Source organism: Pelecanus crispus, chromosome 1 (genome assembly GCF_030463565.1).
Source record: "Pelecanus crispus isolate bPelCri1 chromosome 1, bPelCri1.pri, whole genome shotgun sequence".
Taxonomy (NCBI): Eukaryota; Metazoa; Chordata; class Aves; order Pelecaniformes; family Pelecanidae; genus Pelecanus; species Pelecanus crispus.
In genome coordinates, this window is record NC_134643.1 from 158,558,412 (window position 1) to 158,582,389 (window position 23,978).

General features: G+C 42.8%; 1 protein-coding gene across 1 annotated transcript in view; it reads left to right on the forward strand.

Moving 5' to 3' along the window:
- Positions 1-22,843, forward strand: part of GAS6 (growth arrest specific 6) — a 43,310-nt gene extending 20,467 nt beyond the window's left edge. The window contains exons 5-15 of the mRNA XM_075717223.1: positions 1,969-2,091; positions 3,656-3,775; positions 5,645-5,770; positions 6,883-7,004; positions 7,683-7,801; positions 8,199-8,388; positions 14,462-14,626; positions 16,181-16,349; positions 17,972-18,144; positions 18,957-19,185; positions 22,614-22,843. Of these exons, the coding sequence (XP_075573338.1) occupies positions 1,969-2,091; positions 3,656-3,775; positions 5,645-5,770; positions 6,883-7,004; positions 7,683-7,801; positions 8,199-8,388; positions 14,462-14,626; positions 16,181-16,349; positions 17,972-18,144; positions 18,957-19,185; positions 22,614-22,765 (1,688 nt within the window). The 3' untranslated portion in view covers positions 22,766-22,843. The remainder of the gene's footprint in view (positions 1-1,968; positions 2,092-3,655; positions 3,776-5,644; positions 5,771-6,882; positions 7,005-7,682; positions 7,802-8,198; positions 8,389-14,461; positions 14,627-16,180; positions 16,350-17,971; positions 18,145-18,956; positions 19,186-22,613) is intronic.
- The last annotated feature ends 1,135 nt before the right edge of the window (positions 22,844-23,978 follow it).

The window sequence follows — 23,978 nt, forward strand, 5'->3', positions numbered from 1 at the left end:
GTGACTTTCAGGGTTACACGGAGGAAGTTAAGAGGACAAACGTAGAAGTAGTATAATCCTGACAAAAGTAGGAGTTAATCCAGTTCTTTACTTCTCTCAATTCAAGCAGCTTGATGGGGCTACAAACAGTTCCTCTCCCTGCATGCCTCCCTGCCACCCCATGTGCCCATCAATTCACAAGTCATGTTTCAGAATACCATGAAGAGCCTGAACTGGATGTTGGTCTACTGAATGTTGGTCTCAGCAGAACCAGTGTATGAAAAGGGGCCTTTGCTGCTGCTGCTCACTTAATGTGTACCCACTGAGCACTTTTTGCACTGCAAATCTAGTAGCACAGACCAAACTTGATCTGCACAGGGCTGTTGCTAATCAGGTGCTCTAAATGTACCTGTCTGGTCCACTTTCCCTAAACTTTTCCTCTTGTCTGGACTGAATTGGGTTTCTGCTGAGTAGTAAGGATGTGTTTCCAAGATCGTAGGATTGCAGAAGACATTGTTAATGATAGTAGTTCTTCCTTTAACGACTGCTAGCTGCAGCAGCTGCCAACAGTTCATGTATCATTTACCAAAAGGATTGGGTAGAATCATTGCTTTGTAGCTTTGCCATCCCCACTCTGGCATAGCTGGTCAGGCAAAAGAAACTGCCAGATAATGTTCATCAGAAGAGAAGCCTGGACATCATGCCTTCATGTCATAGGACTTCCTTTTCCAATGTGCTGGTGAGCACAGAGAACAGTGGGACTGACCGCTTAGCTGCTGCAGCGTAGGTCAATCCCATTGTGAATATACATTCATTCAGGTTTGCTGTGGCTCTGGTCAGGTTCAAATCTTCTCTGTAGCAGGTAGCATTCGTTGCAGACTGGACTGTGACTAAAGTTAACCCAAGTGTAGAAGGTCCACGGAAGTGCCTTATCTCGCCAGGGGATATGTAAACAGAAAGGCCCTCTGAGTAGGTGAGCTTTGCAGTCTACAGAACGAGCTTCTGCACTGCTCCTTCTGGTTAAGGTTGTGGAAATGGTTAATACATTTATGTTTTTTGAAGGTCACTGACCTAGAATATCTGTATAACATGTTACTACTACATGATAACTACCAGTTCATTTTTTTGTGGGGACAAGAGTATTCTCTGATCCTCCTTTTAGCTATCTCTGCAGACATTGTCCCTGAGTGTTTTGCAGATAGGTGGGTAGGTGAATTTGGACAGGTGACTTCCATTCACCTGTAGTTACATGATAGTTTGATATTTGTTCCCCCAGTCCTCCCAAAAGTATGGTGACTACTCTCTTGCTACGATCCTATACAGAACGTCCATTGCCAACTATTGAAACTTGGCTTAAAAATCAGTGGCAGACTTCACTCTGTGTTGGCCCCACAGGAACATTGTGCTGTCTGTACACTGCATTAGTGGTTTGTGATTCTTATGCTGTTAACACATTGGTATTTCTTTTTTATTCTCATTCTACATGATAGAAAAACCTAAGTTGGACAGCTTTGACAAAAATTTCAGATGCAAACCATTGCTAGCAAATCTACCAACCCTGGTGAGATCCTCAGTGGAACTACCAAAAGTAATTGAAAGGAGTACCCATCCTGCCTGGAACACTTAGTTGCTGCCTGCTTTCTGTTTTCTCCAAAATTAGGGACAGTAGAATTAACTTCCTTAAAAATGAGCTACTTTGAGCTGTTTCTTTCAGGACGTGCCCTTCAGATACGGGGGTGGTAGCTTACTCCCTTTTGCAGTGGAATGAATTCCACTGCGTGTGCTCTGCAAAATTGCTGGCATATCTTGTTCAGCATGTGAGCAGTACGAATTAGCTTCCAGTTTTGCCAGGTGTGAGTATTTCTGATAGTGATTCCCCATTAGTGTTTAAGCTTCTTGACTTTTAACAAGAGTGAAACACCTGATTGTCAGTGACCTCAATGTATTGTTCTGTTTTGTTTTGGTTTTTTTATTCCTTATATAAATCAGATTTGCCAAACCAGTGTTCTCCCGATCCTTGTCACAAAGAGGGGACCGTCAGATGTGAAGATCTCAAGGGGGACTTCTATTGTGAATGCAAACATGGCTGGCAGGGAAAAACATGTGAAAAAGGTAAGTGGGTTTCGTTATCTTTTATGCCTGTAACAAAGATGTTTTGGGTTTTGCTATATTCTCCAATGGTCACTGATACTGCGCTGCACAATCCAAAAGTCACAGAATTGAACCTGGATTACACACCGCTCGTGTTTTTACCTTGCTGTGAATCATATAACTCTGTCACGTCAACATTTTCTATATGCTTTTAATGGATCTCAGCTTGGTCTTGGCAAGGTAATCTGAGAAGTTACGCTCCAACTTTCTGTCCCACCCCTCTGAAAGGGGCAGCAGAAGTAGAGTTGTAGTGGCTTTTTAAGCAGAACTGCCTCAGCTGTTGCTGTTAACCCTGATGTAACAGATCACAGACTGCAGAGCCTGCGAATTTGCCCCATCTTTCTTTCTAGCACCCCTGCAATGGCAGCGGTGGCTTTCAGCAGGCAGCTGGGGTCTGACTCTGACGATGCGCAAGCTGATGAAATTCATCTGTTAAAGCCTCCTCACTAGTAGGACCTTATTCCATGTCCAGTTACATCCCGCTGTGTATTTCCACCAACTCCAAAGACAACATTCAGGCAGAAATTATTTGTGCAGGGATTTCCAGGCCCCAAGAGGGCTTTCTGTATTCCTTTATGAAACACTGAAGTTGTCTTCCCTCCTCACGTTTTCTGGTTTCTTTTTTTCCCTGCCTGCAAGGCTTCCTGTCAGGGCCGCTGCTTTTCTGTCTGCCAGTATTAAGTAATTGCCAGAAATCACATTCAGCCAGTCCAGAGTTGTGGCAACCAAGACAGCAGGAGATCCAAAGCCTCTCCTGATGTAAATATTGTGGGGAGATTATAGGATCACTCACAAGCAGCTTATTTAAGCATTTGAGACAGTTGTCTGATCAGTATACAATCAGCTGTGAGAGCTCAACAACTGGTCAGTCTGAAGCATATCCCCTCTTTTTCTTACAAAATGCCATGAAATGTGCTGTTCTACCCATCAGCTAAATCTAAAGTCCCACAGACAAGCAGGACATAATGAGCAGGTAGGGCACATCAAGGGCGAAATCCAGGCTCTGCTGAATTTAATAGGCTTTTGCTGCTAACTTCAGTGGAGCATCGTTTAGCTCACAGTGCTCAATAGCTGTGAACTTAAAGCTTTTTTGTGTTCTCATGAGTTCTGTAGTCGTAAGGGTATATTGTTCTTGTTCTATTTAAAGCTTTCATCCTGAACTTACTGGTCATAGTATAATTTTAAAAGTTAGTTATGATATAAAATACATTAGTTATAATTAGTTGCCTTCTGCAAAGAAACTTCTTCACTTCCACAGTGACTAAAGATACTCAACTGCATTCTCACAGCTGTGAAGGAGATACTCAGTTACAGTTTCTTCTGTATCTTTTTTTTAATTAAATGAACTCCAGCTAATGTACTTCAAGTGTTTAAATAAAATCTTTGTGCTTTTTGCAATCATTGTGTTGCAGCTGTAATAGTGTTTCTTGTTTGGTCTTTCTCCTTCCCCATGCCTATCCCACTCTCACCCTCCAGATTATTTACAGAGGTGAAAAGCTGACCGTAACAATTTCTTTTGCTGTAGATATTGATGAATGCAGAGTGCAGAACGGCGGCTGTAACCAGCTCTGTCTCAACAAGCTAGGCAGCTACCGTTGCTCATGCTACAGTGGTTACGCTCTCAAGGACGGCAAAACCTGTGAAGGTAAGCTTTGCTGGGCCTCTCAGTTTGCTTCAGCGGATGCTGAGTGACTTGTGACTGTATTTCAGAGAGCTGGGTTGCACTGAGCAGCCCTGGCCTAGTCCCTAGCCCAGCAGAGACTTGCTGGTAGCTTCTGTTAGCTGCACTCTGCCGGGGTTGTACTGGGTGCTCCAGCCAGCACTACATGCCTGGGCTTGTCAGCGGTCGCACCGTGCTACTCTCCAATATCATAACACAGGCATGATTCACAGAGGATTTGTGGCTTGGATTGTGCTAAATTGGTTTAGCTGATCAGCCCTCATAGCCTGACATTGAGAGGAGGAAAGGCTGGCCAGATGCGTTGCTGTGATTCTTTCCAGTCTCACGGTGTCCTAGTATATGAGCCGTTTGTTTTTCTTTTGAGCATTTCTTATCTTAATTTATTTTTCTAAGTTCGGATATGTGCGGCAGCTAATTAATTCAGATAGATGCAGATGGCTAAATTCACTGCAACTGAATATTAATAGCTGTAGAAAGGCCCTAGTGAAGGTTGGCAACTGTTTTACACAGTAGCTGAGAACAGAAAGTGAGGATCTGAAGTATCTGATTGAAGCTGCGGAATGAATTTACATAACCAAAACTTAAGCAACCGAGATTTTAAAAGTGTTAAGAAATGCATGCTGAGACACAGACTCATTAATGATCACAGATGGCTATTAAAGTTATGTGTGTCTCATGAAAAGACAGGCAAGTCTGTGTATATACCTCTTACAGATGGATGTGACAACGTATTTCTGAACAGTTTGCATACCTGATCTGAACAACATATTAATGCCACCAGCAAAAAGACAAAGAGCAGGGTTTTCTTTCTGTGTCACTGCCACTGTGTTTAAAGCAATGACTGTATAGAGTACATGGTACCCCTTTCTAATGGGAGCAGCCACTTAGAAGAGCCAGCTTCCTTTTTGGATTGTCTTCTGGTGCCAGTTGGCACAGACAGGTGGACGGCAAACAAAATTACAAATTACATTTGTTTTCGTATGTATGTATATTTGTCTAATAGCCTAGTACTGTCTATCAGAGCACTGTCAATGTAGCATATAAGCATAGGCCAGTTCACTCGTATGTGGGAAAATCACAAAGTGTAACGTGTAGTTGTAGTTTTAACACGTACTAGAAAGCAAAACTAAATATTAAACTCTCAGTATACTACAAATGTTTTGTCAGCATCAGGATTTTGCTGGGTATTAGTTAACATGTTAGAAAAACACTGTTTGTTTTCATGGACCTCCAGTTCCAGTCCATTGCCTGCCTTCATGGTGAAACCCCACAATATCTCTCTGACATGATGTTCTTTGTGACAAATTGGGCTGCCTCAATTCCCCTTTACCAATACTGATCCGCAGATTTAGATCTTAGTTTTGCGAATGCGTGAAAAATTATTGTTTGCCTGTCTGAGGAAGGAGAACAGAAACCTGTGATGCTCCGCAGGCTGCGTGTTCCTTCTGTCATCTGGTAAAATTCATACTGCTGTTCCTGAGTTCCTGCTTGCTGCTTTTTAATGTACAGTTTCAGCCCCCTGAATGGAGTGGGGCTTTTTGGTTTTGTGGGAATTGTTTTGTTTTACAGTTTTTCTCCTGGCTCACTTCTCATTGTTTTTTCCAGTAGTGGTTAATGGCTTACAGAAAGAAACAACAACTGGTTTTAAAAGCCTGAAGTCACTTCTTATAGCTAGCTAACCCTAAAAAACCTAGATTCTTAAAGATACTGTTTTTTCAGCTACGAAAATAATAGAGGGAGAGGGATCTCTTGACCCTGAACGCACTCCAGTGCACGAACAGTGAAGTGACTATACTCATCTGAAGTTGTGTTGTTTAATTGCTTGTTTTGCAGACATAGATGAATGCACAGCATCAGCAGACATCTGTGGAGAAGCTCATTGTAAAAATTTAATAAGCTCATACGAATGTGTTTGTGATGCAGGCTACAAGTACGATGACATGAGAAAGACTTGTCAGGGTAAGCTCATGAAATAACATCATGTTAGCATTCATTACATGATTAAAGCTATTTAAAAAAAAAGAAATTTAATTTCAGGCTTCAGTAAAAGCTTTGTTTTAATCTTTCTTACACATTGGACTCCTGTTCTCTTTCCCTAGTTGTGAGTGAGTTTGCAGTTTGCGGTCATCTTTGAGTTCATTGAGTTTGCAGTCATCTTTGATGACTTGAATCAAGCTGTACAAACCAGAGTACTGAGATTTCTTGAATTTATGACAAGATCTGGTGGAAGCTCAGAAGCATCTGTGCATGTTGCTGTCTCTCTTTGTAGGACAAGAAAAGTTACAGAGCAGTAGCTGTTGTTCTTTCAAAACCTGTCTTGTGGTATTACTCTGAACTAGGAGCTTAATATGCATTGGAACCATACACAGTTCTGCTGGCTACACTGCCTGCAAGCTTTCTCAACGGAGTAAGTTTTGAAAGTATTCCAAAACTAGCATTGTTCCCTGTCTTTTGTCTAAGTTAATGTAATGACTTGAATCTCACGGCAAGCAGCCCTACTGGGCTCTAAGTGTTTACCTGTGCCTGAAGAGATCCCTGTGGGCCATCACAATTTGTTTTCCTGCATTTGTTTGTGGAGCGGATAAAAACAAGCCGAAGAAAAAAAAAAGAAAATAATGAATGAGAAACACAGCTTTTACTTCTCTGTTGAGGATCCAGCTGCTGAGTAGCAATGAAGCAAGCAGTCCCTGAGTTGAACCTGAGTTGAAGGAGCAGGAGCCAGTCAGCACAGGTGTAGCAGAAGGGGCCTGAAGGGAGGAAGTCTTGTCTAGAAGTTAAAGCCCAGGGCTCTGAACCAGCAGAACAAGGAGTTGAGCCTTCCCACTGACCTGCTGTGTATCTTTGGGCAGCTGGAATCTGTCTGTGAAAATAGATTTGTGCAGATGCTAATTCTAACTCTTCTCTCCTGTAAAGATGTGGCATAGGGTAAGTATTGGCCACAGAGCACTTGGGCACGCTCAAATGAAAGGTGCTACAAAACAGCACTGATAACCTTTTTTTCCCCCAGATGATTCATGTTTAAACAAACTCAGTTGCTGTTTTCTCCTCTCTTCTTTGCTGACTTTGTGTAGATATAAATGAATGTGAAGAAAAGCTCTGTGAACAGACCTGTGTCAACTCGCCAGGGAGTTATACCTGTCATTGCGATGGCAGAGGGGGAGTAAAACTTTCCCAGGACATGAATACGTGTGAGGTATGTTAGTCTCCATTGCCGTAACTGCAGAACAGACCTTTATTTTACATTGCAATTAAGAATAACTGACGAAGCTCTGGACCAAAGCCATTTGAGCTGAGTGACCAGCAGATGGGAATCATATTGGCAAGGCCACGTGAGCTGGGGACAGTAGCTCTTCTGAAAAGAAGGCTCTCATTAGCATTTTTGGGAGGAAGTTCATTCAGAGTCTCTCTTCTCATGCTCCTCCTGTCCTCATTCCAAAAAGAGCATGCCAGTGATAGCCCTCCCAGCCCTCTGTTTGGCTATGAGTTACCTCTGGCTGCACATTCTGAGTTAGACACAGTAGGACGGCGTTTGAGGTGGGTGGGCTTCAGTGGCAACCAACCAACAGCAAGTTCTTAGCACATCTTTTGCTGCAGGCATGACGTTGCAGTAGAAAACCTTATGCTGTACCTTATGGGTATAATTTTATTTTGCAACAGGAAAACATTCCTCTGAGGTGGATAGGAGGGAGGAGGGAAGGAAAGAGGAAATGTTCTCAGTACCAAAACAACTGTATTTTGAGAGTATAAACATTAAAGTGCTCTAGCCTTCTCTCTGTATAGCAACTGCATGAGAAAAGAAGAGGAGGCATACTCTCTGATTCTCTTTCTGCTGTGAGGAGAATAAGCACTCAAAAATGTGTTTTGATTATAGAACATAATACCATGTGTGCCTTTTGCTGTTGGAAAAAGTATTAAATCCTTGTACCTGGGGAGGATGTTCAGCGGCACTCCTGTTATCAGGCTGCGCTTCAAAAGGAAACAACCGACGAGGTGAGGACAATTTAGAATGACAGTCGAATGTGCTGTCCGGCTTTAATGCATGCAATGGAGTTAAGTTGTTACAATAACAATTATTCCTATCATCATTCTTATTTGTTTGGATTATGGAGTCCTGTAAAGTGAAACATTATCCAAACCAGTAATTGAGAAAGGCAGCCTTGACCGCAGAGCTCCTAAGATAATTACTGAAGTCCAGTAACGTATTCTTTATTCTTGACGCTACTTTAAAATCTGTCTTCACAGCTTAAGTCTTTCAGGAGTGCATTAAAAGCTAGTATGTTTTAACAGAGCTTTATAACTGTTAGAACTGATGCTATCTGTATGGAAAGTACTCTGTGGTTTTTGAACTCTGCATAACTAATTTATTTCTTGGCACCTGTGCGGTCAGACTTGTGGCTGAGTTCGACTTTAGAACCTTTGATCCTGAAGGTATCCTTTTCTTTGCTGGAGGCCATCAAGACAGCAAATGGGTAGTCTTGGCTTTGCGCAAAGGACGGCTAGAGCTGCAGCTGAAATACAATGGAATAGGCCGCGTGACCAGCAGCGGACCACTTATCAGCCATGGCATGTGGCAAACGGTGAGTCCAGACCACTGCTGAGATCTTACCCTTTCTTGGCTTGTTCCTGATGGGCTCGGTCAAGTACAGCTACACTTTGTGCATTCTTTGTATTTTTGAGAAGATGCTTTTCCAACCTACTCATTCAATGCACACCAGTACGTTATGTATCCTAGGGTGAGAATAGGATATTTTTCCTAAGAAATTGAATTATACTTTATATCCATCGTAAACTAGGCTGGGTCACTAATTTGTACACCACCAGCCTGGCCAGAGAAGACACAGTGCCTCTGGGATGCAGCAGTGCTAAGATGACTTCACGTTAGTTCGAGAAGATGCCTTCTGGGTGAGGGTTGGAAGGGAGTAAGAGGGAAGGAACTCAGTAGTTGTTTTCTTAAGGAAGTTTCCAAGGGTGGTTTCTTTGCTGTATGGTGTGTGTGGTTGGTTTTGTTTATTCTTATGTTTGTTTAGTCACAGGGTCTGAGGGCTCACAGATTGTCTGAGCCCTTGACAAATCTCTTATGCTACAGTACCCTTTTTTAAACTCCTCAGACTTGTTTACATACAAGATTGTCCATGTCCCTTGTAAAGATAATGGGGTCTATTAGAAATGAAGTGGATCTCTGCTTAATAATACCATAATCCCAGCAATCTCATGAGACGATGCATTGCATCTTGCAGCTTGTAAGGATTCATGTTCTTGACGCTCTCTCAAAACATCTCCTGGTGGTTCAGGAAGCATCATGGGTGTTACTATTTGTGACAGGATCAGGAAAAGCATCCTGTAGTATCATCTACACTGAATTAGCAATTTATATATGCATCTTCTCACTTGTGCCTTTCCACCCCCCTTTCATTTTTTCTTACTTAATTAGATCTTTTGACTTTTAAGTTGATGTGTCTCTTGGGGAGTGGGTGGGAAGTTCTCAGCTAACTTGCGTATGAGACAAACACAGATACTGGTAACTGTGAATAATTTTCTGTTTTGAATTCTTTAGTATAAAAAAATTCAGAATTATTCATTAAAGAAAACAGCAAGGTGGGAAAAATTTTGTTTCTGATGAATAAATAAAGAAGTCCTTGAGTGCATTCACTGTCAACTACTGACATTTGGTAATGTTTCCAGCAATGAGGTGATGATTAATTCCATTCCTTTACTGTCACTGAAACAATTTTAGATTCCAAACGGAGAGCTGTAGAGGTTCAGCAGAGCTGTAGAGGTTCAGCAAAGCTGTAGATAAAATGTATGACATGCAGTATCTTTACAGGTAGGAATAGCCTCTAAGCCAGTTCTTACTAAATTTGTTGTAAGATTTGTTCTGCTAATTTGAAATATGGCAATTGTAACTGCCTGCACAGGGAGGATGATGACAGAGGATGTGAAAAGCAGAGTTGATGCCACTGGGGTGGCTTCGGAGTCAAAAAAAGTAGTCATTGCCAAGCTAAACCATTTAACACAGGAGCATAACATGCTTGTTAAGTGCCAGACCTCATTATGAAGTAATTACAGACTTTCCTATGTTAATTATGGGGGAGATATCTGAAATGTATTTTCTTACTTCAAGTAATACAAAAGTGCCCAAACACATAGGAGTTACAGGGTAAGCAAAGGCTGCGCTTGCTTTCTGCAGGGAGAGAAGGCAGTATGATAAAAGTGTCATTTTTAGGCAAGAATTACAGGTCTCCTGCCAGCCAGCAGTGTCAGGGCTCTTATCCCCAAGTACCATCATAACCAAGAAATTGCCTGGTTGGGTTGCTGCAGCAACGCACTCTTTGTGCATTTTCTGACAGATTGTATAAATCCCCTGGAAACCATTCCCCAGGACTTTTGGGGACAGTGCAGACCAAGCTGTGGGTGCTATGCGGTGCAGGTGGACAGGAGCCATACCAAAGGGGGTACAGGGGTGCCCCGGCAGCCAGCAGTGCTGCCCTGTGCATGGGCTGAGAAGGGCTTGGCAGCTGGCAGAGACATAGTGTGGCATGAGCGGAGGAGAGAGCGTCACGCAGCGATGGCACAGGAGTGCTTGCTTGGAGCAGGGCGATGGCCATAGCTCTGATGACTGTCTCCTAAAGTGAAACTGTTAGTGCTGTGCCTGATACTGGCCAAAGGCAGAAGGATTTACCCACAGGTGAACGGCAGCAGGAGGAAGGAGCCTTTAGTCGCTTGGCTTCATGTTTGACCCACCTCTGAGACTTGGGATGCTGCTTGCGTTGCTGGGGTGCTGTTGATTTCTCCTCTCTCTGCTCTGCTTTCTTACCCCTTGCCTCCACCCTACAGGTACTTTGTTCTCTTCTGCTTAACATCCAGGGTCACCCCTGTCTCTAAATGCCATTTAATCTGTATGACTGAGCCATAAAACTATAAATCTGCTCCTCCATTTTATCCCCGCCCTCATTTCTCCTTTTTCCTCTGTCTGGCATGGCTTTTCATTTGGGAAATCCTGTTGAGCAGGGGTTATTCCTTTTTACCTGTCTCCTTTTATAAAACATGTAGCCACACATTTAATTTTAAGTATGGACTTGTGTGTGCTTTTCAACCTCAACTTCTGTGAAGCACAGCCCCAGCAACCTTCAGAGGTCACAGTCCAGACTCAAATGCAGTTTGGGAGCTTTACTCTGGGCTTCAGTGTGCACAGGATCAAGCTCTTAGTTTTGATTAGACCTACAACAGTGGGGTTTGGAACTTGGGAGAACTTTATAGAGGTTATGAGAGAATAGTAATTTTACTGTTTAACTTCCAGCAGATGAAGAAAACAATGGCTATTTAAAAGCAAAACATGAGAAAAAGCACCAGCAGTGTATGTCTTTTGGTCTCTTCAGCAAAAGTTGCATACTTTTATGGAAATATGAAGGCATTTTCAAAACTTCAGGCCAATATCTCTACCTAGGTATTTTCTCTGATGTTGATTGCTCCTAGTCTATTTTTAGATGACCATTCCCAGCATTGGAAACACAAACAAGCAAGCCTCAGGAAAAAACTTTTAATACAGTTATTTGTGTGTAATCCAGCTGGGTGAACTGGCCTGTATGAACTGATGATAGTAGAGGATGTACTCACCTTCTGTTTGTTTTGCATTTCCAAAAAAAGTCGTCGTTTTGTCTTGTTTTCAATGTCTAGTTTAGTACTGCCCTCAGGACAGTATGGTTAGCAAAAATAATAACCTACCTGCCTGCACTGTTAAATGTCAGAGCTGAAGGTCAAGCAATCGCAAGCAGATTCGTATTTGGCTTTAACCCTGCGGCTGCCTGTAGTCCCGTCCCTTTTCAGTGCTGTCCACTTGCTTTTCAGCAAAGAGTGGATAGGCTGGCTCTGCGATATAAGTTATCCAGGGCACGAATCCAAAACACAAAGCTGACTGACCTTATGGCTAACTGTATGGGAACCCTTAGCTACGAGAGCTGCCCGCCTGATTGTCCCTGAGCACACTATGGCAGGCAGCAGCTAGCTACTCCTTGCAACAGGAGGAGGGAATTACAGCAGTCTGCTAACTACCGAAATGCTTCCCCTTTTGGTTTGTAGGCGATGGCGGTGCACCAGCCATTAAGCTTTGAACATAGGGATCCGAAGCTGAAGCTGCCAGAGGGCAGCATAAAGTAGGCAGAATGTAACTTCCTAAACTGGAATTTGTTAAGAGTTTCCGCTGGGATTATGAAAGTTTCCACTGATTTGGGTTAGTTCATATTAATGATCAGAAGCAGCTAAGAACTCAGACTAATTTTTTTTAAATTTATATGTTATTACTTACTATACAGTCTAATAAAATTTTAGAAGGCCCTGAATTTTGGTGGCCCTGCAAGTTGCTGGATTTCTTCACCGAGGAAGCACAGTACGGGCACTGCCGCAGCTGGCTTTTCCCCGTTTGCTCCATGGCTGCCCGCGATCGGTGCTAGGAGCAGGGAGATGGTCTGTGCCAGCTCCTTGCGGCACTCTGCACCCCAGTGCATTAGGGCAGCAGTGACCACCACTCCAAGCAGAGGCGTCCAAGTGAGTTTCAGCGCGATAGCCAGCATAGCTCAGCCAGTTGGTCTGTGGTTGCCAGGACCTGTGAGCTTACGTTCCCACCCACTGAGTGGACTTTACAGGCTGCCAATGCCCAAAAAAGCCTGTTTGAGACTGGCTTGTGTGTCTCTGTGGAACGCAGTGGGGAGGTGTAGATGCCACTTCAAACAAGCAAGCTTCAGACAAGTAAATTCATGTCCTGTAGGATACAGCATGGAGCAACACACTAGGTGTAAACAGTGTTTTAGCAATATAAACCGGACTGTACTGGTTTCTTCTCACACAGGAGAAGAAAAAAAGTTTGATATTCTGTGAATAATCTTTTAAACTATCAAAGATTAATTCACTTAATCTTTGTTTCTGAAGACTGCTATCCAAAGGGAGTGTCTGGGAATAAACCTGCTCAATCCTGTCATCCTTTACATTACAGCCACAGAGAGCGAGCTCAGTCTGGCTGATGGAAACAATTTTGGGGCAGCTACTCTTGAAATGCAAAGAGAAAGATGCTTATGACCTGGCCTATGAGCAGGGAGAGGGAAGAACAAGTCTAAACAGCTGCTGAAATAGATATTTGGTTCTATACAGCGTCTCACTGATGGAGGCAGCATCTGGGTGTCCCAGGGAACAGAGCTATATGGATGTGTCGTGGTTTAGCCCCAGCCAGCAGCTAAGCACCACGCAGCCGCTCGCTCACTCCCCCTGCCCCGATGGGATGGGGGAGAGAATCGGAGGAGTAAGAGTGAGAAACACTCCTGGGTTGAGATAAGAACAGTTTAATAATTGAAATAAAGTAAAATAGTAATGATAATAATAATAATAATATACAAAGCAAGTGATGCACAATGCAATTGCTCACCACCCGCCGACCAATACCCAGCCTGTCCCCAAGCAGCGATCGCTGCTCCCCGGCCAACCCCCCCCAGTTTATACACTGAGCATGACGTCATGTGGTATGGAATAGCCCTTTGGTCAGTTTGGATCAACTATTCTGGCTGTGCCCCCTCGCAGTTTCTTGTGCACCTGGCAGAGCATGGGAAGCTGAAAAGTCCTTGACTAGCATAAGCAGTACTTAGCAACAACTAAACCATCGGTGTGTTATCAACATTCTTCTCCTACTAAATCCAAAACACAGCACTATGCCAGCTACTAGGAAGAAAATTAACTCTATTCCAGCCGAAACCAGGACAGGATGAAAGTGGGGTATCTGTCATGGAGTGGGAAGGAGTGCTGTGTTGAAGATAATGAAATAGAGGAGGTGCACTCCTTTCTTCTTCTCTGCAGGAAGAAAGGGGTTGTCTTCTGCTACAGCCACAGAACACCCTGTCGGTAGCAGGACCCAGGTCCCAAGGCGCAGAATCAGTGCTGCTGTTCAGCAGCCTGCTACGTGTCAGCTTTGTGCTTCACCTCCTCCTCTCCCTCTGCAGAGCTGGCTGCTTTATAGTGCTTCTCTATGCAGCCTGGTCATAATTAAAATTATTAATTTCTTTTTAAATTTCAGTAGTGATAGAATCTTCCTAGAAGTAGCTCTTCAGAAACATGGAGGTAAAACTTGCAGATAACTTTTGAGAGAAAAATTATTGCCTATTAAACATTTTTATTACCCTCTCATATATGATATCTTCTATTGTTCTTTTTTCAGGGGTCAGTATTCAAAGACTAGACTTAATGTGGCTGGAAGGCTTCCGCTTTATGTTTCACTGGCCTAACAAAAGACATCTTCTTATCTGTCTTTCCAGCTTTTCCTTTCACATGCAGTTGCAATAGGAAGTTTCTCACTAGTAACTCATTATTGCATTTACATTTTGCATAGAGCAAGCTACAAATGTCACGTAGCTAATCCACTTGTATTTTCGTGTAGCTGTTTTGAAGCAGCTGGGCTGTCTTCACCATTAGGGCAACCCCAGGCTGCTGTCTAGAGTAAAGATTTACACATCAAGGTGGAATGTAACTTAAAAGATAGACAAGGAGGCTTGGGGATCAAAAACATTTCTCCATCTTGGGAACTTCACTAGTGGTGTCTGTCCTTTAGTTGAGGCTGCAGATATTAAGTTCTTTTTATACTGAATTATTCTATTTGCAATTTTACTTTTTCAGATCTCTGTTGAAGAATTCGAAAGAAGTTTGGTTATAAAGGTCAACAGGGATGCAGTTATGAAAATAGCTGTCTCGGGGGATCTGTTTACTCTAGACAAAGGACTGTATCAGCTGAATTTGACAGTAGGAGGCATTCCTTTCAAAACAAAGGACCTTATTCTACCGGTAAGTATAGCACGATCGCTCATGTTGTTTTGCATGCCTGAAGGGCTTGATTTCATCTTCTCTTGGGGTAATGTAGGTGCTTCCTGAGAGCAGTTCAGCCTGCCCTGAAACAGGTGGAATTATCACCTTCTGGATACAGCTTTCTCTCCATTGACTATAGAGGGAGCCTAAGCCAGTAGCAAAGGTGAGACTCCTGATTTTTTGATTGGTACGTTTGGGTGAGATGCATCCCACCCTTGGCCTGCAGAATTAGGACACAGCAAAACTGGAGCACATGGCAAAGCCTTGAGAATTAATGGAGGTTGTGCTGGCTTGGAGACCATGAGTGGCCCTGGTGGGTCAGTGGGCATGCCGCTGTGTGAGGGTACCATTGTGCCCACTAGGTCTGGAAATAATTTCGGGGGCACTTTTTGTGTTGTGACCGAAGTTAGTGCTTCATGTATATTGTATCACAGTTTTGCTGCTTGTGATTGCTGTTCCAGCTTAGTAAGACCCAAGGAAAAAGAGAAGCTTAATTTTCTTTATTTCCTCCTAATTCAAGTAGATAGGGCATGTGAATAGAAGTTAAGACACTCTTTGGGTGAGATGGGATGATTACTCTGTTTCTGAAATAGCTGCTGCTCAGGCTGTTTTGAATGTCCACCACACACAGAGCTGGCACCTTGAAACCCAAATTGGCATCTCTTTATTTCTAAATGAGGTGACAAACTTGTGGCTCTGTGACTGGGAGTGCAGCAGCTGAGGAAGGCTGCTGTTCCTCACAAGAAGCCATTCAGGGCCACTGCTTGTCTGAAACATTAAGCTTGGGGTGTGATTTGAATATAGGATTGAGAGCCAAAAACTCCTGAGGTTTTTATCCTGGCTCAGACACTTAATTCCCTCTCTGCTTCAGTTAATTGGGTGTAATGGTGCTGATTTAGACGCTTTGCAAGGAGCCTTCTCTTCACATACTGTCTCACATTTTAATGCTGACATTTGGTACGGGATAATGTAACTAGAAGCTGGAAGGAACAAGGCGTGTACAGAGTGGGGTGCCCATCTTGTGGCTCAGGCACCCCACCCTTAAGCCAGAACTCAGCAACTTATACCATGATCAGGTCCAACATCTTGTGTGTCATGAAGGATGTTTGCAATGATACAAAGGATATTTTTTTTAACTTCAAGTTAGCCTCCAGCATTTGCAATGCAGAATTATTACAGGAGTTACAAAGCTTTGGCTACAGAGCTTTAGAAGTAAATTGCACTAATGATGTGCAGCATGTAGAAGCAGCTAACAGAATCAATATAACTAAATCAGGACCTGCATTAGCTAGTGCCCTTCTGTCCTGTGGAGACAAGCTGAACTCAGGTGAGTTTCCTGGGGAATGCTGACCACTTATTTGCTTGGGGTTGCGAGAATGGGGTTGCCGCCAGTTGGTTTGCATGTTCATAACACCTCAAAATTATTTCCCCTACTTGATATCATAATATAACTCAGGATTCCTCTGCACCCAAAATCAGTTATTCTTCACTGAGTAGTAGTTTGAGGTGTGAGATACTGCTTTATCTTCCTAGATAAACCCTCGGCTGGATGGTTGCATGCGGGCATGGAACTGGCTGAATGGGGAGGACACCACTATCCAAGAGACCATAAAGATGAATGAAAAGATGCAGTGCTTTTCTGTAGCAGGACGAGGGTCTTTCTATCCTGGCCGAGGTTTTGCTGTGTTTAATCTTACTTACGGTAAGTACTTTATTTTTTTTATTTCTGACCTGTTGTCCTGCCATTAATATTACTTGGTTAATAAACAGTTTAAAACATACATGTATGCCAGACTCAGTGTTGATCGATGCAGAAAAGACTGGCAGCTGTGGATGCTGCCAGTGGATGAAACTTGTGGTTCATAGCAAAGGGAGGCCTATATATGATGGTTAGAGCCAGTACAAATACGACCAGGATGGATTAGGTTCCCTCTCTGTAGCCTGAGTAATGCATTTCACAACCAGGCTGGTTCCAGCTCATCCCCAGCATTAGGGGCTTCTCATCCCTCTGTCGGCAGTGTAGGTGGTTCCAGCACTATCCACTGTTTTCTGCTAAATAGGGAGAGCTGCAAGCCATAGTGCTATATCTTGAGTTTATGATGGACAGAAAATCAATATTGTCTGTAGCAAAATGTCCAAGATTGGATTCACTTTTAATCATTGTGTGGTACTCGTTACACTTGGGATGAACACACTAAGCGTATCCCTGATACAAGCTGAATGAAATTGGCCTAGATACAGTAATAACAAGTTTCAAACCAAACTTGGCCATACTAATTTAGCACTCAGAAAGACACCTTTTCTTTATTCCGGATTATTCTGTTTGTTTATGTGTGCGATCAACTGTCAGTATTTTTAAACCTATAAAAATGCCAACCATCTATTTTAGTTTTGTGTGCAATTCCTCCTCTGCAGAAGCCTTCTGTGCATCATTATGTGGATTTTTCTGCTGTGCCATTGTAAATTAGGGAGTATCAGGTGTTTGTTGTCTTGTTTACCACATGGGTTCAAAAGCTGCGAAGTAGAGACAATGCAGCATCTGAAGTGCAGATGACAGCACTCAGCAGAGATGAGTCCTCAGCACCTGCATTTTTATACTCTTTTTTCTACAAACAATAATCATCCTTTTTTTTGTCTTTGTAATGGTAAGTTTTATAAAGAACTTACTGTATTTCAAGATGTCAGGAACCAGCATAGCTAATACTACTATGTAGGGAGGTTGCAGAAAGAGTATTGAAATCTTTCGTTGTAGCCAGCATCACCTTTTAAATTACAAGGGCACTGGGTCAGTAAGAAAGATGCCAGAGAGTTTATTTCAGAGTTCAGCAGGTGAGATAAAACATCCCATGCTTCTGAGAAGTTGGTGATCAGGAAGTGATTAGGTAGGTGATCAGTGTAGTATGCTTATATCCTTTTTCAGTTTAACTCAGGCTTTCAGAGAAATGTTTATTGCATGTCAGATTTGGATTTAGATTCCTCAATGATCTTTGGACAGTCAAGAATGATGCAAAAATTGGCTGCCCTATCTTGCAGCAGTTCTTTGAATGTGTTGGATTGAGAGCCGTGGGAATTTGAATCTCTCTTTTTGATAAAAAAGCTTAAGCTTGTCCTTTGACATTCTGAAAGGCAGCAGAATGCAGAAAGTAACAAGAGGAAACTGATGCCACTTTTTTCTCTGATTTTATATTCAAGTGCTTTGGAATTTTTTTTTTTTTTGAGTAAAAGAAATGTGGCAGTCCCTCCATCTGCTCATCCATATGAGGGTTTGACCCATTTGACCTGTTAGTTCTATGTTTGCCATGCTATGCATTTCTTTTTCTGTAGTGCAACCTTCTTCTGGAAATGACACCACGACAAGTTGGGAAATAGAAGTAAATGCAGCAATTCAACCAGCGACAGATACTGGCGTGCTGTTCGCTCTGGTTACAGAAGAAGCATCTGTCCCTTTATCACTATCTCTGATTGACTATCACTCCACAAAGAAACTGAAGCAACAGGTACAGCCTTAAGCATTTTTCCAGAGAAGGTTCCTTGGTTGTTCCCGGGCCTTGAAAGTCATTCTCAAAAACGGTTGTTAGGTTTGTTGCCTGCCTGCTTATTTGCACCCACCAGTTCAGAACGTGGTCTGAGACTGAGGTGCTTGGCTGACACCGAAGTTCTGCCTCTTACGTGTCAGACACTACTAGGGAGCTCTTTGCAAACGTCATCTAGGTAAAAGATGGAACTGGTCTGTTGAATGCAGGCATAGTTTGTTATATTTTTCTGGCACAGAAGCTATTTGGTGCCATAAGCAAATAATTTCCCTTCTCTGGAGCTCATCAGTAACAGTCCCGAGGTAGTGAAGAGACAGGCTTAGGTATCACTCCAGGTGCTGTGAAAGGCCAGTTATGGTGGAGTGCTGAAGTGACTGATGTAATGGTATTCATAATAAAGGGCTGGATTCTGGCATTACATGAGTGTAAATCAGGAATGATTTCACTAAAACCCACAAGCCAACTTTTCATTTACAGTACAACAGCTCCAGTCTATTTGGTTCCAGTGCAATGTAACAACCTCTGTGAGACCCACTAAGAATCCTCTCTGAGAAGACAGTGGTTATGACTAACAATTAGTCCCACTGGTTCATTGGGTTTTCATCTATGCAAATGAGCTCAGAACACAATCAGCAATAGTAATAAGGCTAATTCTCTGGTGGCTCTGCAAAATCTTTGCTAACAAGGCCACAGTGGAGTCATCCTGGTCTCGGATAAGAGCGGCTAGGTGCATTTCTGCTCACTGCCTCTTTTTTCTTCTTTCCCCTGCTGTCCAGTTTATCATCATGGCCTTGGAGAACGCAGTTGTGTCCAGACTGGCAATAAATCTCTGCGATAAGAAGGAACACTCTGTGGACATCCTCCTCAAGAAAGATCACTTATCCCTGAGGGTAGATGGGATAGCGGGAGAGAGTGAACTAAGCATCTCTGAGTTAGAGGAAAGTCTGTCCATCTTGGAGAGCTCTTTGCAGTCAGAGGTGAAGACATACGTGGGAGGATTGCCAGGTGAGCATCCAGTTTTGTAGCATGGACTCCAGACTCCCAACTAACCTTGCTGAGCTGGCAGGCAGGAAATCTGTCTCCGTTCATTCAAGCTGGAACCTCCTTCATCTGTTTCTGCTTGAGCAGGCTTTGTCTGCAATGCAGGCATGCGATCTTAACAGATGTTTGGGTGTGCTTGACAATTATTTTTTTTCTGGAATGATCGTGTCCTTCTGAGGACAGCTGGAGGCAAAAATAGAGAGGAGGTTTTGCTTGGTCAGCAATAGGAATGATTTATCTGAAGGATAGCTGTAAGCAGGGTCATTATCTCAAACCTGGTAAAATCCATAGGAGCTGGACCACAGGCTCCTGCAGTGCTTCATTAATGTAATGAACATGTGTGAGCAGTCCTTGAGGGGAGTACCAGGGCCTCACATTGTTCTGACTGAAGCTTCAGAAGCCCAGTGTGGTGATTCTCCCTGGCTGATGTTCTCTTTGAACTGACCACAGCACTACACAATTAGCAGATTTCCTCCCAGCAGAGGATATTTAGGGCACAACCAAGGGTCTGCTACCATTTGTAGTTTTGCTGGCTTTTCAGCAACAACAGGGCTTCTTGAGGCAAGTCAGTTTGCTCCTCTATTCTGAACCTGGAACACCAAACTTTCATCCAAATCATGAATTTTGGCCAAGTTTGGGGGTTTGTTTCTTGTTCTGGCTGAACTGGTTTATCAGTGCCTGCTGCTGAGGAATGCAATTAAGGAAACACTTATGTCTCTGATGCACAGCAGTACATCCTATTTCATTGCCAGCAGCTAAGCAAAATCTTGCCCTTACTTGCCCAAGCAAGGGAGGGGCAGCAATGTTGGCCTCTTGGTAGGTGCTGAAGCAGTCAGGCTGGATGAGGGTGGCTGAGGTGCCATGTGTGCCAGGACACGTGGCGGGACTGTTCCCACCATGAACAAGAGTTTACAGAGTATTTATGCCAATGATGTAAATGGCTCCTAGTCACACCTAAAAGGGGGAGGCCACACACTCTGGGCTGTTCACACACTGGCAGGACAAGGCTGAATCCCCGAATGTGGCATTTTCCAGTGTCAGATTGAATTGTCCGAGCTGGCCATTGCACAAGGAAGACAGGTCACCTGCTTTCTTTCAAGTAGCTCTCAAATGCACAGCAGAGACTTTCACAGCTCAGAAAATGTTCCCATTCTGTCGCTGTCCCGAGTTCTCTGTGGTTCACTTAGACTAACCGTGCTGGGTGAAGCACGGCTTTTAGTTAGCCAGAACTAAGTGTGAGATATTGTAGCTATGGCTCTTTAGACCCAGCTGGCTTCTGTAGGTTTAGCTACTTTCCCCCTTTGGTCTGTTCTGCTCAGCAACAGGAATTTCTGCCTGTGCTCTGCTTTTGCCATTGAGAGGAACCCAGCACTTGCATCGAGAAACCTTGTCATTTGCCAAACGAATAAACATTTCAGCACTTTGGTTGGATTCATCACTCTGGGTTAAATAACTATACCAAATGGTCAGATCTGAGTTTGGCTCATTCAAATTTTGAAAACATTATGTTGGTTTTGGTTTTTCCCTGCTTCCATACCCTGTGGAAAAAACAAAGTATAGTGGTCACACTTAAGGTCTTTATTCCATTTGCCACAATTAAAGAAAGAATTCTGGGTCAAAATACGTAGTATGTCCCATCCTAAGTACAGCTAATATTGCAGATGTGGAAGAAATATTATTTAAAGTTTCAAGAGATAAGAGGGAACATACAGGCATTTACTACCTTTTCTATGGTATTTTCAGTTCTGGTAAATCCTAAATTATGTAATTTATACGATGCATAGGTGTTTTTACAGGCGATGTGTATACCACCAGGTGAAGATTTCTGAGTCTTTACAGGACCACATTGCAGACAGATCCATTTCTAGTCAAAACAGAAAATTAAATATGTGACCTGATTTGCAATTATAACACAAATTTTTTTTTATGAATTTTTGATAGTATCTTACAAATCTATCTCAAATCCCACACTGTCCTTCAGTCAGCCCTGTGACACACGTAGCAGCAATCTGCAAGATTCCTTAGACAAGTGTTCAAGCTGTTAAGCCAACACTGTCAACTTCTGAGTCAAAATTTAGTTTACATTCATGTGAGGTACTACAACACAGATGCCCCCTTCTCTTAAGCAGAATTCACAGATAAAATTTGGTAAATGGGGAGGAATAGGAAATAGCTAAAATGATTAGTTTAAGCAACTACCAAGCAAAGGTACTTTTCAGCAAGGAACCTGAAAAACTTATAGTGTCTCTTTGTGGCTTACAGATCCCACACAAACATTCTTTCTCTCACTCAGTCTGTCCTCAGTCTGAGCTGTGTTTGATCACATCAGCTTCAAATTTGGCCCTGCATGTCTCCGGGAAGAATCCTTTGAATTGCATATAATCTCAGGTCAACAGGACAACCTATTGTTCACGTTGTCCTTGTTTCAGTGTAAAGATAGGGGGTTTACTTAGTTACCTGCATCATTGTGAAGTTAAATTTGAGACGTTCATTGCTTTCCATTGCACAACCAGCTTGACTGGGTGAGCTTTGGGTTGTAAATAAACTAATAACACTTGCAGAAGGGTCGAGGACAAAGTTCACATAAATTTTCATGTTATTACTTTATTACATGTGGGTTTTTTTGTTTATTTAACGTCAGTTTGTATATGATGTTACAGAAGTTAGTAAGATTGACTAGTTTTCTCTAGTCTGTTGGACTGTACTTAGTGTCTTCTTCCTTGCTATTTGTTTTCTGCCTCTGGTAAACTGATCAAAAGTATGTCACCAGTGGATCTCCATAGAAAAAAATTAGTCTCATTAGTCTTACCAACTCAGTTGATGTGTTCCAGCACCTTTCTGATGAATGCCAGCAACCTCCTTGTGCATAATCAGAGAACAGTAAAGATGAGTGCAGCAAGTGGTAGAGGCTGCATATAGGAGGAGCCTTTCTGTCATGAAGTTCTTTCTTCCTACCACCTTTTGGCAGATATTTTGGAGAGAGAGCGGGAGAGCATTAGAGGAAGGTATAACAACTCCACTAAAGGCAAAGTAGAAGAGGGTTCAGAGATGGAGGGCAGGGAACGTCGAGACAGAAAGCAGCGTGAACACAGTGTGCAACTGGAGTGAAGCCTTGCTGCTGTGCAGCACATAGTTGCATCAGGACTGGAGGCCTTGCAGAGACACAGAGCAGCTGAGGAAGGGTTCAGCCTGGGAGAAGGGCTTTTGTGCGGAAGAGCAGATGGTATTTTCCCCATGTCTGGGATTGTGCTCCTGCCTTCTGGTGAGAGGGCTGGGGGGAGGTAGAAATCACGGAGTGAAGAGAATTTGAATTAATTGAAGTGATGCTTATCTGAGCATAGGTATTTATTCAAAACCGGCCATCAGAGATGTTTGTCTCCCCTTTCACACAGACGTTCCTGTGACTTCCACTCCAGTCACTGCATCCTACCATGGCTGCATGACCATCAAGCTGAGCAACAAGGCACTGGACTTGGACGAGGCTCTCTACAAGCACAGTGACATCACCTCACATTCCTGTCCTCCAGTTGAGGCGGGTCAGTAGGTACCACTGCAATGCGAAAGTTTTATATTCAGAAACTTTCAATGCTTTTCTTTTTTTTTAAAGATATAAATTATTCAGATCTACCGCACTGCGTGTATAGTTTCTCTTAAACACTGAAGTTATGTAGGAGCTACTGATCCTTATGTCAGATTGATCATTGAAATACTCCCTTGCTTTGAGGATTAAAGGTTGTAATATATTTGTAAATAGTTCAGAAGACTAATATTAAATAAGCCAAAAGTACAGAATATACCTAAATTGAATGTTATCTTTAGACTGTAAGAGACAGTTTTATCTGTAATGTGGAAAACCTGGTAATATATGAGTGTGGACTGGAAGAAAAATAATAATTCTGTATTATTTTTTATTACCAAACACTGCTTTCTGATTTGCAAAATATGAGAGAATAAAATATTTACATACAAGTTTTTAATTTATCTGTACTGAGATTATTCTGTATTCTGTTGTTTGGAGATAATGACTCGGGCTATGCCTGATGTGGAGATTACACTATTGGGGCGGGTGTTTGGTTGGTTTGGGTTTTTGTTTGGAGGTGGGGGCTTTTAAGTGCTTATGTCAGTATTATGTGTCTTCTGGGCTGGAGAGCTGCTATTATTGCTAGAGTTTCTGGTACCACAGATAGAAGACTCAGTTGTGACCTTTAGAAACACTCTTGGTCAACAGAAAATGGAAAAGAAAATTGGGTCAGCAGGAAACAATTAGAAGAGAAGACTCAATAAGTTGAAAGCCATATGGCTTTTGTGTCAATAAATGCTGAAGCAAATGATGAGGTGTCAAGAATTGGGGAATGTTATCTGGCGATGACATATTTTTGCTGCTTAATTTTTAGGTTGGCTCATTCACTGTGAGCCTAGTGGGAACACAGAGGCTTGAGACTGTGAGAGTTAGCCAGGCTGAACTGCAGTGTGGTGAGAATATGCGTGGGGTTTACTCAGGAGAGGTTGTAGAGCCATAAAGGGCATTCAGCTTTTAAGCTGTCCATGTGAAGTTGGGGTGGGCTTTGCCTAGCCTGCTTTGAGGCACTTAAATCTTGCTTTATTTCGTCCTTGTCGTGCATCAGATTAATGACCTGAGAGGTATATGCTGTGGTGGAAATTGGAATACCGGGTGGCTAAGGTTACCCTATGCTTCAGAGGGTTAATGTGGAAAATGTCTAATCCTACAAGGTCTTTTGTAAATTGTTCATGGTCAT